Consider the following 15,856-nt stretch of genomic DNA (forward strand, 5'->3'; position numbering starts at 1 on the left):
ATGGAGATGACTGTGTAACTGTATGGTTCTGGAGGTGTCCTTCCCCAGGGGTGTAGCAATAGGGGGTGCAGAGGTTGCAACCGCGTTGGGGCCAGAGGAGCCCCGAGGGGCCCTCCCTCAACTTCAGTATTAGCTCTCTATTCGTACTGTGCTCATAATAATCACTTCTATAGATACTTTGAATATTGGTAATCATTGACAAACTGTTCCCCATCCCCTTCTTGCGCCTCTGACACTGAGGTTGCCATTGGCAGGTTTTGGTGCACTATATCAATTATGTATAGAGTGCTTGTGGGGCCCCAATGTAAAATCTGCATCGGGGCCCACAGCTCCTTAGCTACGCCACTGTGCTTCCCCCACCACCCTAGTTCCTGACCTATTGCCTGGTTTTCATACTAACTAAAATGATGGTCATCCCCTTACCCTATCAATTAACCTACCATAACCCAAAAGTGCCCTAGTACCTAACATAAGGCTTCTTCCTCAACATTGTCTTGCTAAAGCAGTGCAGCTTAATAAGAGAAGCCTGAGCTGTGCAGCGTAGGGTGCGCTGGTAACTTACGTGTGTTCCTCCTACATAACAACCGTTCCACTGAACCTGCCCTGGGCCCCGGCGTGCCCAGTGGCTTTAATGGACGTAATCCCTACACTTTGATTAGCCCAATAGGCTGCCTGCCAAGTGACAGGCAGCCTATTGGGCCAATCAAAGTGCAGGAATCACGTTCATCAAGGCCACTGAACCCACCGAGACTCAGGGTGGGTTCAGTGACGCAGCCGTTACATAGAAGGTGTGTGAGTAAGTTACCAGTGAACGCTACACTACCACAACATAGCGTGCGCTGAGCTTGCAATCCTCTCATTGATGAATCCAGTCCAAAGTTTTCTATTTTGATAAATTTGATACATTTCCAATGAAATTCCTTATAATGGCTTTGGTACAGACCTTTGACCACCTTTAGAAACACCAATCACTGCGTCATGATGATAGTCTCAGTGGGTTACCTTTCACTTTTCTCTCAGAATAAGAAGAATCAAGAGTTAAATCCTTAGACCAATTTGTCTGATTTGTAGACTTGATGTAAGAAGGATGTGTTGTGAATATCAGGTTAACTAGATTCTCTTTTTACAGAGGCGTCTGGGGAATTACCCTGATGTGCGTTTTACAGAAGAGAAGATACAGAAGTCCATCAAAGTTTTTCAAGATAAACTATCTGAGATCTCCAAATACATCCAGAAGAGAAATGAGTCCTTGCCACTCCCCTATCCTTATCTGGACCCGGGCCTGATAGAAAACAGCGTGTCAGTCTAAAGGTGCCCATACATCTAGCGATGTATGGGCAGATCAACCAAAGAACAGATCTCTCTCTGACAGAATCTGATTGGAGAGACATCTGTTGGCTGCCCATACACTACAGGCTAAATTCCCATTGATTTCAGCATGAAATCTTTTTGAAATTGGCCTTGAGATGCTGTCTCTGCTGTTGTCCCCTCAAATGTTAATGTGCCCCCCCGCCAAGGCGCCTGTGCATTGTAATCTCACCTTCTCCAGCTGCTGTGACTCCCAGCCTTGTCCACTGCTTCCCCTGAAGATCACCATTACATGCAGCCACCGCTCATTGGAGAGTACCTCAGAATTAGTCAAATCATCGATCGGGCATGCTTAGGCGGCTTCGGCTCTTGACTTTCGGACATTATCCCCCCCATCGTTTCAGAACCTGTATGAGACAAAACCAATGCCGAGTACAACCCCCCTGTTGTACTTGCCAAAATGATTCTGATTGTTGATCATCCAATTCAATACAATTATTGAATTATATAGTTGATTAGGCCACAACATCGTAAAAGGTGGCCACTAGCGATACATTTGTTGAACGATCAATTACGGAAAATTCTTTGCATGAAAGATTGTAAAGGATTGTTTAGAACCACTAATGGACCAAAATCTCCTTCCTAACCAATCTGATCAGAGTAAGGAAATCAATCCAAATTTCCGTATAAACCCATTAATCTGATGAGTACAGAGATTTCAGTCCATTTGTGGTCCGAAACGATCATTTAAGATCGTTCATACGAAGAATCATTCGTAATTGATCATTCAACAAATTGTATTGTTAGTGGCCACCTCTAAATGTTTGGCAGCTTTTCACATTTCTGTCTGCTATAAAGAAGTCTTGCAATCTATGGACGAGCAGATGATTAGGCATTACCATTTAAAAAAACAAAAAAAACAACAAAACTTTGTTTATCCTGCTGTACATTCCATATGTATTAAACTACCGGTATAGGTTTTTGGAGGTTTGCCTTTACCACTGTTCACATTAGAAAATTACACCTGTATAAATGTACATTCTCAGAGCCCACATCAGCACAAATGGGGTTTGTAATATGTGCTCAGAATATATGCGCTATTTTGCCACAGTGTCCTAACATGTAGTGTTAGCTGCTGGTCCTCCTAATGTGCAAATCTTCTCTCCTTAACCACTTCACAACTGAAGGGGTTTACCCCTGGAGCACCAGAGCAAATTTCACCTTTCAGCACTCCTGACATTCATTCATTTAGAACTGTCATTACTTATCGCAATGAAATAAACTATATCTTGTTTTTTTTCACCACCAATTAGGCTTTCTTATGCTAAGAATTATTTTATTCTAAATGAATGTGTTTTAATGGGAAAATAGGAAAAAGTTATTTTTCAGTTTTTGGCCATTATAGTTTTTAAATAATGCATGCTACTGTAATTAAAATCCATGAAATTTGCCCATTTGTCCTGGTTATTACACCATTTAAATTAAGTCCCTATCACAATGTTTGGTGCCAATATTTTATTTGGAAATAAAAGTGCATTTTTTTCAGTTTTGCGTCCATCCCTAATCACAAGCCCATAGTTTATAAAGTAACAGTGTTATACCCTCTTGACATAAATATTTAAAGAGTTCAGTCCCTAAGGTAACTTTTTTTTTTTATTGTAGTTTTTTTTCTTCTTTTTATTACAAAAAAATAATAAAAAAAAATAATAAGGGAGTGTGGGAGGTGATGAGTTAATTTATAATGTAAAACTATGTATTTGTATATATTTGGGTGTAGTGTTACTATTTGGCCACAGTATTTTTTTTGTAAATGCGTCCTGTAAGCGTAGGAAGTAGGCTTACAGGAAGTACAATGAGGCTGGGAAACTTTTTTTCACAATGATTGCGCTGCTTCTCATAGCACGAGCTAGCGGGAGCGCGGTCAGGCGTGTATCTACGCTCCTGGAGGGGAAAGGATGTTCAAAGGAGCGTAGATACACGTACCGTGGTGTCAAAGTTGAACTGCATACATCAGTTCACTTTGCTGGTGTCTCGGTGTTGAATTCTTCGAATGTATACGTTTCATATTACTTTTCTTCTCAGGTCCTTATTCAAATCACTTTGGGACTGATCTAGTTCACTTTTTCTTCTAGGTGATATTTTCACATCTCATCAATAAAATACCTTTCAAGCCACCAGCAAGCAAGAAAATACTCAGAATAATTTTGACAGTACTTTTTCACCCACTTTTTGGTACTTTCAATTGCAAAGTGCTGAAAGGGTATTTAAGCAGAAGATGAAAATTTTCTCTAAAGGTGGCCACTAACTGTCCAATTTTTAGCAAAAAAAAAATCCTTTGAGTGATCAGAAATGAATTGGTTGTAAATAATCTCAGTTGATAGGCACAATTGATTATGAACAATTATAAAAAAAATTGTCGTCAGATTGGATTTTTGTCAAACCAAAATTTGGATTTTCTTGGTGGTTGTGACAGATAGGAAGCAAAGCTTTGTTCATTGATAGTGTAGTGAACAATTTATCTTCCGGTTATAATTTCTGATTGAACGATTTTTCGCTAATAATTGGACTGTTAGTGGCCACCTTTAGGAATAAACGTAGGAGGAAAAAAAAGACAAACTTACTTGTGGTAACGTCTTTTCCAGGAGTCGGAAGGACAGCAACCCTGAGACTTGTCTCCTTCCATTTTAGATTGGACAGGACGCTAGTTAAAAAATTAACATAATGAGATTAGGCAGGAACAGGCAGCATATATAAGACAGCATTCCCTTACCCTCCTCAGTAATAAAAAAGACTCCACACAGAATGATGCTTCAACAAATTTCTTTTATTTGGGTGGGTAGCAAGGGTGCTGTCCTTCCGACTCCTGGAAAAGACGTTACCACAAGTAAGTTTGTCTTTCCAGGACGTCTCAGGACAGCAACCCTGAGAAGATAAACAAGAAACTTTATTAGGGAGGGATAACAGCCTGCAACACACGTCTACCAAAACATAAATCAGAATTGGATGATAAGTCCAGTCTATAATGTTTAACGAACGTATTGTGGCTTGACCAGGTAGCCGCTTTACATATCTGCTCTATAGTAGCTCCTGCTCTCTCTGCCCATGATGTTGACACAGCTCTAGTTGAATGTGCTTTCACTGGTCCAGATAATTGCTTTCCCTGTTGGATATAGGATAATGCAATGGCCTGTCTGATCCATCTTGCTATGGATGATTTAGAGGCCTGTCTGCCACGGCCTTTACCAGCAAAGAGAATCAACAAAGCGTTGGATTTCCTCCAAGATTTAGATTGTTGAATGTACTGTATTAAACACCTCCTCACATCGAGACAGTGCATCTTTTCCTCTTTCTGATTTGATGGGTTACTACAGAAGGTTGGTAATAGGATCTCCTGAGATGTATGAAATTTGGATACAATCTTGGGTAGAAAAGAGATATCTAGGCGAAGAGTTACTCTGTCTTCTGAAATGGTACAGTATGGTTCATTGACTGATAACGCCTGTAATTCTCCCACTCTTCATGCAGAAGTTATGGCTAGAAGAAAAGCCATTTTCAAGGTGAGATGTTTCTCTGAGATTTCCGAGATTGGTTCGAAAGGAGCTTCACATAGAGCCTGCAATACTGTGTTCAAGTCCCAAGTAGGTACTTTTATCTGTACTGCAGGTCTTAGTCTTTTTAGTGCCCTAAAAAAACAGACAACGTATTCCTCCTCCGCCAATCTTCTCTTTAAGAAAACACTCAATGCCGCGGTCTGAACCTTCAGAGTACTAGAGCTCAGGCCTTTTTGGAATCCCTCCTGCAAGAACTCCAGCACTGAAGAAGAGAGGACTGGATCTTTAGATGTAGATGTACACCAGTTGCTATAGGTATTCCATGCTTTAGCGTAAATCTGTCTTGTCACTTTCTTCCTGCTCTGGATAAGTGTCTCCGACAACCTGTTAGAGAATCCTTTCCTCTTTAATAGTTGCCACTCAGGCTCCAGGCAGAAAGGTGAAGGATTCCTGGATTGTGATGCAGAACCGGACCCTGGCTCAACAAGTCCGGTCGATCCGGCAGGATCAGGTGATCTGAGGCTAAACTTTGTAGCAGAGCAAACCAGGATCTCTTGGGCCAGAATGGTACTACCAAGATTGCTTGGGCCTGGTCTCGTTGAATCTTGCTCAGTACCTTTGAAATCAGTCCCAAGGGAGGAAAAAGGTAAAGATGATGCTTGTTCCAATTGACTGAAAAGGCGTCCAGGACCCAGGGATTGTCCTGTGGACACAGGGAGGCAAATCGAGGACATTTGGCATTGTTCCTTCTTGCGAACATGTCCACCTCTGGTGTTCCCCATCGCTGAGAGATCTGCCTGAATACTTGGTCGTTTAGAGACCATTCGTCTTGATAGATCATCTTTCGGCTTAGATAATCTGCAACGCAATTTAGAGCCCCCTTCAGATGAACCGCTTTCAAGGACTTTAAATTCTTTTCCGCCCAGCAAAGAATCTTCGAGGTTAGACTCCACAAAGATCTGCTCCTTGTCCCCCCTTGACGGTTGAGGTAGGCCACTACCGTGTTGTTGTCTGTCCTGATTACAACATGATGTTGATGTATAAGTAGGGAGAAGGTCTGAAGAGCTTCCCAAACAGCCCGTAGTTCTCTGTAGTTCGATGATCTGCTCTGAATTAGTGTAGACCAATGACCCTGAGCCGGTAGTTGCTCCAGATAAGCTCCCCATCCCCAGGAACTCGCGTCTGTTGTGATCAGAGACTGCTGAGGGAATTCCCAGAGATTCCCTGCATTCAGATGTTCCTGATCTGACCACCAGTCTAGAGACTGTTTCACTCTCCAGGGAATTGTCACTCTCTTGTCCAAAGACTTCAGGCTTCTGTCCCATTTCGATAGTATCCAGTTCTGTAAGGTTCTGGAATGCAACTGACCCCATTGTATCGCTGGGAAGGATGCTGTCATGGTACCCAATACAGCCATAGCCTTTCTCAGAGTGATGGAGACTGAACTCTGAAAAGAAAGAACAGAATTTAACATCAGCGAGGATTTCCGTGATGGTAGATACAGTCTTTTACTGACAGAACATATATCAAACCCCAAGAATTCCATGTATTGTCTGGGTAGTAGGGATGACTTCTCCCAATTAATCAACCACCCCAAACTGATAAGGAAGTCAATAGTCAACTCCACTTGGAGATTTACTGAATCAAAAGATGGACCCCAGATAAGTAAGTCATCCAAATAAGCAATCACTTGCACAGATCTAAGCCTAAGCACTGCCAAGACTTCTGCCATAACTTTCGTAAAGAGCCAAGGAGCAGATGAAATACCAAAAGGGAGAGAATTAAATTGAAAATGTCTTACCTCTCCTTGAAACACCACTGCAAACCTCAGGTAGCACTGGGATTCTAGATGGATAGGCAGATGGAGATAGGCGTCTTTTAGATCCAGGGATGCTAGAAAGCAATTTTCCTGCAGAAGATTTATGACTGAGCGGATGTTGTCCATCCGGAATTTTCTGTATCGGACTGCTTTGTTTAAATGTTTCAAGTTGAGGATGAATCGATAACTTCCTTGTGGCTTCTTTACTAGGAACACCGGGGAGTAAAAACCTTGACCCTCCTGACATTTGGGAACCTGTCGGATGACCCTCTTGGATAACAGTGATCCTACCTCTGTCTGTAGGACCTGATTTTGAACCTGATCTCTTGGAGGGGGAGTTACGAAAAATTGGCTTGGTGGAGGGTATGAAAACTCTATCTTGTACCCCTGGAGAATGATGTTTAATAGCCATCTGTTGTGAAAAAGTTCCTGCCAGTGTTCAAAAAAGTGAGATACCCTGCCTCCCACCGGAATCCTGGCATCATTGTTTAGGCTGTTGGTTGGCCGGGGTATAGGGTATGCCGGGCTTTGCACGGTGAGATCTATTGGGGGGCCATCTCCTTCTGGGAGCTGATCTATTCTCTGTCTCCGTTTTGCCCTGGTCACGAAAGGAACGGTTTGCCCGAAAGTTACGTCTTCTAACGGGAAAGTTCTTTTTCCTGTCTGAGGATCTTTCTAAAATCTCGTCTAGCTTAGAACCAAAGAGGAGGTTGCCCTCACAGGGAACTCCACATAGCTTAGATTTTGATGATGTGTCTCCCTGCCAGGTTTTGACCCAAATGCCTCGTCTGGCTGTGTTCACTAAAGTAGAAGCTCTGGCAGTAAGGCGGACTGAATAGTCTGCTGCATCAGTTAGGTAGTTAGTGGCATGCAGAATCTTAGGAAAGGAGTTAAGGATCTCTTCCCTAGGGGTTCCAGTAGCGATCTGGGTCTGTAATTCAGTCAACCAGATCTTTAAAGATCTAGAAACTGCAGTGGAGGCTACAGATGGTTTGAAATTCAAAGTGACCGCTTCCCACCCCCGTCTTAAAATGTTGTCCATTTTCTTATCTATGGGATCTCTCAGGTTGCCAAAATCTTCAAACTGAAGCTCAGACCTTCTAGAGACTCTGGACAAGGCTGGATCTAGTTTTGGAGAGTGACCCCAGAATTTCTGATCTTCCGGGCTATAGGGATATCTTTTTGCCAGGGATTTAGGCCAAAAAGCCCTCTTTTCCGGATTATCCCACTCTTTCTTTATAATGTCTTTTAGACTGGAATGAACAGGGATAAAAGATGACTGTGTATCTGAAAGACTTTCGTACATCTGGTCTAGAGGTGACAAAGACTTTTGTTCTTTAGTAATACCCATTGCACAATGCATTGCTTCAATTAGTTCTTTAATAAAGTCAGTGGAAAAAGCAAACTTTAATGGTTTTACATTTTTACTCTCGGATGCATCAATTTCTGATTGGGGTAATTCTTCAAGGGAGGAAATGTCTATTTCACCTTCTGACCCCTCTGACCTTTCTGAGTCTATCTCAATCCTCCTTCTCTTAGGTGGTCTGATAGGGGACTGGGAAGTACCAGCAATAGGGGCATCGGAAGGTAGAGTAACAGGAGGTGTACTCGGGGGCACATCAGGATTTATGGCTGATCTCTTAATCTCCTGAATAGCTGATGACATCTCTGATCTCATCCAACCCATAAGGTCTTTTAACAGAGTGGGTGACTCGTCCTTAACCACCTTTTCCGTGCAAGACTGACACAGATGCTTAGCTGAGTCCGGCATACGAGTATTACATACTGCACACTTCTTTGACTTAGGTACAGACTTAGTTTCAGAAGTAGTCATTTTATCAGGCTTATCAGTTTTATCAGACTTGGTAGGCCTATCCTGTTTGTGCCTTGAATCCGACTTTACATTCTTTGGCTGAAAAACACAGACAAAGGAAATAGCTAAAGCCTGAACCTCCCTCAAACAATGAATATACACACAATTCAGGTATTAAGTCAAATAACCAATGTGACACATACCAGAGAGGGAGTGGAGCTTGTCTCCTCAGAGCCCTGGGAGCAAGAGCCTGCGGGTGTTTCCATGGTCAGCTAATAGAAAAAATGACCATGATGCCATCTTAAATAGCACTCTGTGGTGCTCCGCCCAAACTCAGGTTATGCACCTGAGGTCTTTTACCTGATCCGCGCCGTTTCCGCCTTGATTCGGAGCCCTAGCTCTATAGCGGTGAATGGCCGCTGCAGCGCACGCCAGGCTGACTTCCTCCTTCCTCTCAGCCGATCACATGACTCCGTCAAGTGATGCGTGCGTCCTTCCGGCGGAAGTCCGTCTACGGAAGACCTCCAGTCTTCAGCGCGTCTGCGCACAATGCAGGGAGAGGCAGATGCGTGCGGCCAGCGTCCGCGCATGGCTCCAACTGACCAGCGCAAGTCGGAAAGCGTGGCAGCCGCGGCTCCTGAAGTTCCCTCATGGGTAGCCAGCCCCTCCAGCGAACCAGCATCCTGCTGGACAGGAAAACAACTGAGGAGGGTAAGGGAATGCTGTCTTATATATGCTGCCTGTTCCTGCCTAATCTCATTATGTTAATTTTTTAACTAGCGTCCTGTCCAATCTAAAATGGAAGGAGACAAGTCTCAGGGTTGCTGTCCTGAGACGTCCTGGAAAGTGAATTGAATAGGGGGCCTAATTGTTTATTGCTTTGAGGACAACAGGGCAACTATTAAAGTGAACCTAAGGCGGCACAGGAGGGGGCAGATGGGACACACAGGCAGGTTTCCTGGTCCATGGCATGTCTGTGTCCCCCCCCAAACGCCGCTCTCTGCCCCCCGCCCCCTTCTACTGGGCTGTGACCCCAAAATTGCTGACATTTACATTGCCCCAATCTCGAGGGATAGGGACTTATTTATTTTATTTATTTATTTGTTGTATTTATAAAGCGCCAACATATTACGCAGCGCTGGACATTAATTTAGGTTACAGACAATATTTAGGGGTGACAAACAGCAATATGACAATACAGGAATACAAGAAAACCAGATCACACAGCACAGTATGAGTACAAGGTAATGCTTATTCAGTCACTGGATGGGAGCATGGAGTTAGGCAAGTTAGGTTCACTCAAATGCATAGCATGGGTGCACAGTAATGGAGGTGCCAGATCAGGTAGGACACAAAAGGAGTGAGGACCCTGCCCAAAGGCTTACAATCTAGAGGGAGAGGTAGGGACACGAGAGGTAGGGGACCAGAGTTCGGCTGTGGGTTTAGAGCAATTGTGAGGGGTGGTAGGCAAGAGTGAAAAGGTGAGTTTTGAGGGCCTTCTTGAAGGTGTTGAAGGAGGGGGCTGCCCTAATGGGTGGAGGTAGGGAGTTCCATAGTGTCGGAGCGGCTCTTGAGAAATCTTGGAGGCGTGCATGGGACTGGGTGATGCGGGGGACGGTCAGGCGAAGTTCATTGGAGGAGCGGAGTGAGCGGCTTGGTGTGTATCTCTGAGTAAGATCAGAAATGTAGGTTGGACAGGTTTTGTGGATGGATTTGTAGGTCAGACACAATATCTTGTTTCTGATTCTGGACTGGATAGGAAGACTTCTCTAGCAGGAGAAGATCTCACGCAAAACACCCCCTGGGGGTGTTCCTAACGCCCCTTCCCCAGCTGCCATTGGGCAGCGCCATCTCCCCCCCCCCCCGGCCGCTCCCCTATCTTCCTGCACGCTGATATGTGTGAGATACACAGACCAGTGCTTCCAGTGTCATGACTCCAGGGGTCACGGATACAGAACATGATGAATTAAAGGCTACAGGAGCGGCGGTGAACAGTGGGGATTGCGGCTACCTGATCCAGGCAACCCCATGGATCAGGTAGCATTTTTATTTTATTTTTTAAGAAACATCCCCACCTTGGATTCCTTTTGAAAGGTCTTTCTCTAGCACTTCTGCTACATACAGAATACCTATGTTGCTCTGTTTTCATTCTGTCTGGGAACCCACAAACCATTTCTGTGCTGGTAACAGCCATCTCAGCCCAATGCTGTAGAGTTCTAATACTGACGATAAGCTAGTGTGAAGAAAAAAAAATTAAAATAAATAGATCTGCGTGAGTAAATTTCATATAGAGGTCTATAGCGAAGTACTTGCGATTCCCTGTTGTGTTCAGTAATCACAAGTGCAGAATAACTGGGACAAGGTTTATTTACAAGCTTCAGCAGCTCTCTACATTATTATAATTATTGATTTATAAAGCACCAACATATTCTGTGGCGCTGTACAAATTCAGAACAAACACGGGGTACATAATGATACAGACAAATATTACAGTGCACCAAATATGGACACTGGTACAAAACACAGAACTGGCGATTACAATGAAACCTGTAACAATGAATAAAATGTATAACAGAGTGTTAGTTACAAAATTAATAACAAATACCAAGACAAGAAAAGGTGAGAGCCCAGCCCTTGCAAGCTTACAATGTTCAAAAGAAGTGGTCCGCAGCCAAGACTCTCCACAAACAGCAATGTCTTTATTTAGGACGCATCCTCACAGCAGCAAAAGGGTACAAAGGCTGACATGTTTCAGGCATATGGCCCTTAATCATAGCTTACAATGTATTGTATTTATAAAATCACCAACATATTACGCAGCGCTGCACAATACATAAGTGGGTTGACATACAAAGAACTCACAACAAAACAAGATCATGCAAATATCTTTGATAACAGTAGTTCACGGTCTTTGTTCAAAAGAGTCTGTTCAATCTGCATTCTGCAAGAAGGGTGTCAGACAGTGAGATTGCACAAGTCTGCTGGAGTCTGACGGCTGGTGGGAGCAAGTTTCAGAGAGTGGGGCAGCCCTAGTGAAGTCCTGCAATCCTGCATGGGAATGAGATAAGTGTGGTGCGAAAAGGTGCAGATTGTTGCAGGATTGCCAGTATGCGCCAGTGGACAAGATTAGAGATGTAGGTCAAGCAGGTCATTTGCACTGATTTGTATGACAAGGGCATGATGAGGAGTGTCAAGTGACAGGTAGGAATGGATCCTGGAGATGTTGCGTAGGTGAAAGTTGCAGGATCAATTAATAGTTTGGATGTGGTGAGCAAAGGAGAGAGAGCAGAGACCAGGATGACACCTAGGCAGTGTGCTTGGGGGGGTTAATGCGGAATGGTAGGGTTGTCAATTGTGATATGCATATCTGGGTGGGGTGCAGGTGCGCGGGGAGGAAATATAACAAAAAAAAAACAAAAAAACAAAAAAAAAAAAAAAAAACAAAAAAAAAAAAAAGGATTTGAGTGAGTAGATTTCATATAGAGGTCTATATCGAAGTACTTGTGATTCCCTGTTGTGTTCATTAATCACAAGTGCAGAATAACCGGGACAAGGTTTATTTAAACACAACAAACGCACCTCAGTCTTGTCCAGATTGAGCTTCAGGAACCTGGCGGCCATCCAGGAGGAAATGCATACGAGGCAGGTGGTGACCTTGTCCATGGTGAATAGGGATGGCCCTGCTTAGAAGAACTCATAGAAAAGCATGTTATCAGTTTGATGAGCTGATAGATTTTTAAGGTTCTGATTTGCTGGTCCTGGTCATGTGTTAAACCAGGAAGTCATTACAGCAAATCAAGACCTTACAAATCTATCAGCTGATCAAACTGATCACATGCTTCTCCATGAGTTCTCATAATCAGGGCCATCCCTAATGGTGGAGGAGTGAACTGGGGTGTGGAGGTATATCTGAGGGTCATTGGCGCACATGTGTTGAAGCCCATGAAGGAGATGAGTTTCCCAATTGCGGCAGCATTGAGTGGTAATAGTAAGGGTCCAGGATGGAGCCTTGGGGAACACCACCCGAGAGTGAGGGAGTGGTTGAGGAGCTGTTGATGGATGTTGTGAAGGAGCAGTTGGAAAGGTAGGTGGAGATCCAGGCTAAGCCTGGTTCCTGAATACTCATGGAGTGCAGGGAGTGGTTTACAGTGTCAAATGCCAAGAAGAGGTCCTGGAGGAGCAAGAGGGACTATTTACCTTCACCTTTGCCAAGGTCATTGACCACTTTGGTGAGGGTAGTTTCTGTAGAGTGGGCCGGACGAAATCTGGATTGCAGGGGGATCAAAAATGGAGTTGGAACTGAGGAAGTGGGTCAAGTGATCAAGGCTTTTCATAGGGGAGGTGGGAGATTGAGCAGTAGTTGGAAGGCAGTGAGTGGTCAAGTTAAGGTTTCTTCAGCAGGGGAACAACAGTGGCCTGTTTGAATACAGAGGGGAAGGTTGAAGAGGTGGGTGAAGTCAGGGGCCAGATCAGGTAAGTGTGGGTGGAGTGAGAAGAGGTGGGATGCGAAAAAGGGTTTTGAATTGGCGATGACAGGTTAGTGAGTGAATGTGAGGCATAAATGAGAGAAGAGTCAAATATTATCCCTGAGCACAGTGCTTTGGAAACTGAAGTAATAGGGGTGTTATTAACATTTGTTACATCATGCAGAGAGGGGACAGAAATGGTGGAAAGGTGATTAGTTCTGTTTAACTCATTAAGTTTTACAGAAGTAAGTGGTTATAAAAAAAGAGGATATTAGCAGACAAGCAGTCAGGAACGTGTGTGGAGAGGGAGTGAAGGTCTCGGGCTGAGAGGTACGGTTGCGTATGGTCTGCATATAGGTGGTATTTAAAACAAATTAGTACTTTCCTCAGTGTCTCCAGCATGCAACACCACTCAGCAGTACATATCTTTTCATAAAAGCAAGAAACACTGCTATCTACAGGCCAGATGTATGAACACTATCTGAAGGAAAACAAATATCCAGTTTTGTAGCTGACATTCTTTTCTTGTTCCACTCTTTTCAATAATAAAAGGGCCAGGATAGCCACAGTAGTAACAAGTGTTACCACTTTTTCTCCTCTTTTGCTTGGTTGCTGACAATGAACAGTCCTGACTCCTGGCCACATCTGAGAATTGATGAGGTCTTTCAGTTGAGTATCAATGTCCATTTTGCCTCTACAATCCTTGGCTTTCCAGTACTGCAATAGGTCATTGGCTGAAGGGAGATTCTTTTCTCAACTTTGCCTCTATATGCAACTTGTGTCCTGATGTAAAGTCAGCTTGTTTGTCTTGAATCGTGCTAAGAGAAAATGCAAAACAAGGTTAAGTCTATAGAAACATCGATTGCAGTATAAAAGAGAGGAACAGTACCTTGGCCCCAAATGCAGCAGGGCGGACCAACCGGAGCCAGGAACAAGAGCGTGCAAATCCAATGCAATATCGAGCAGAAGGAAGAAGTGCGGATTCTACCTCTGAAGAAGCTGGTTTAACCAGCAAAACAGCCGTCAGATACCCCTACTGCTTTGTGCCAGCTTCATGCCCAACTGGAAATAAAAGCGATTTTAAAAAGAAAGCAGTGCCCTGCTCTTCTTTCTGTTTGAGAAACTTATTTATGGTGGTGGGACAGTTCCATTGCTTGTGAGTAAACAAGGTACCTTCCCTTTTCGATGTAAGGTTGTTCATTGTATTGGGAGTTATTAGGATGATACATTGATAGTACATGATACTATCAATTAAAGCATTTTGTTAAATGCTGTAGGTTAGGGCACACATTACCACAAGTACTAGGAGCAATTTCCTTCTTCACACAGCTCTTCCTCTCTGCTGTAAAATCTTCCCTCAGTTTTAGATACAAAAGTGTTAGGCTCTTAAAAGGCTAGACCATGTTCCTGCACAAAGGAGTTGCCATCAACTCAGTGTATAATTTAACAATCACCTTGCTGAGTCTTACTCAGATGGTGGTAAGGGAATAAAGATTCCAGCAATGTGTGTTCCTTGTCTTCTGTTCTCTGACTGAATGATCCTGATAATGCCTTTGTAAACACTGTCTCTCCCTCTCATAGCAGCCTATGAAGTAGATACATCCTGGAGTGTATGATCACAAGCAAGTCAGTCAGGAATAGTGTAGACACATCTCCCTGCTAGTTATATTTACAGGTCATCTAGTTAGCTGTTACCTCCTCAGATCAGCCTCCTCCTCAGACTCTCCTGCATGCTGTGACACAGTGAAGTAGATTTGTGAGCTGTGTGAGGAATGAAGGATGATTTTTAAGCAAGGAGAGGAGGAGAGAAAACTGGGTGAATATATAAAGTGCTCCTAGCACTAGTGGTACTGTGTATCCCAACAGAGTACTAGACAGAAGAAAAAAAAAAAAAAAAAAAAAAAAAAAAAAGTTTTTAACCCTTCTGGCTGTATATTAAAAACTGCCAGGGGGCAGCGCAGCCGCATCCCCCCAGCCCCGCCGATTGCCTCCGGCGATAGGCGATCAGGAAATCCGGTTCAAAGAACGGGATTTCCTGGAGGGCTTCCCCCGTCGCCATGGCAACGGGGCGGGATGACGTCACCGACGTCATGACGTCTAAGGGAGTCCCGATCCACCCCTTGCCGCTGCCTGGCGCTGATAGGCCAGGCAGCACAGGGGTCTGGGGGGGGGCTGTGTTGCGACGTGGATAGCGGCGATCGAGCGCGGGGCGGCGGCGATCGAAGTGCTGACGCAGCTAGCAAAGTGCTAGCTGGGTTCAGCAAAAAAAAAAAATAAATAAAATATTCAAATCGGCCCAGCAGGGCCTGAGAAAACCTCCTGCGCGGCTTACCCCGAACCGCCAGGAAGGTTAATTGATAGTATTCCTTTAATTGGGAAAAAAAAAAAAAAAAGTCAACATTAAAGATAAGAAAAAAACAACAAACAACAAAAAAAAAAAAAAAAAAAAAAAAAAAGATACCTGGTAGTATCCGGTAGTAGGTTTTTCTGATAGTCCTCAAGGCCGGCCCCCCAGAAGTGAGAGGACACTGAAGTTCACCTATTAGGAAACACAGGTTATTAGTAATTAAACAGTCTGACGCGCCCCCTCCCCTGTATAAATGTGTCCCCTCCTCCATCTTATTCACTTTTACCAGAGTAGATATAACCCTAGGTGCTTAGTTCCAGAAGAGAATAGACGTGAATACAGCAAGACACCCAAGGTGGTTTAGGGAAGGGAAATTATAGAGGGGGGCCGGCCTGGAGGACTATCAGAAAAACCTACTACCGGATACTACCAGGTATTTTCTCTCTACGTCCTCCAGTCCGGCCCCCCAGAAGTGAGAGACCACAGAGAAACTGTCTTTACTCACAGCTAGGGTGGGATGACTGCCTGCAGGACTTTCCTTCCGAAGGTTAC

The 15,856-nt window shown here is 44.0% G+C and overlaps 1 protein-coding gene across 1 annotated transcript in view; it reads left to right on the forward strand.

Annotated features, from left to right (window-relative positions):
• Positions 1-2,758, forward strand: part of LOC137545544 (hydroperoxide isomerase ALOXE3-like) — a 75,120-nt gene extending 72,362 nt beyond the window's left edge. Inside the window, exon 14 of the mRNA XM_068266902.1 lies at positions 1,130-2,758. Within this exon, the coding sequence (XP_068123003.1) occupies positions 1,130-1,309 (180 nt within the window). The 3' untranslated portion in view covers positions 1,310-2,758. The remainder of the gene's footprint in view (positions 1-1,129) is intronic.
• The last annotated feature ends 13,098 nt before the right edge of the window (positions 2,759-15,856 follow it).

This window comes from Hyperolius riggenbachi, chromosome 2, assembly GCF_040937935.1.
Source record: "Hyperolius riggenbachi isolate aHypRig1 chromosome 2, aHypRig1.pri, whole genome shotgun sequence".
Classification (NCBI taxonomy): domain Eukaryota; kingdom Metazoa; phylum Chordata; class Amphibia; order Anura; family Hyperoliidae; genus Hyperolius; species Hyperolius riggenbachi.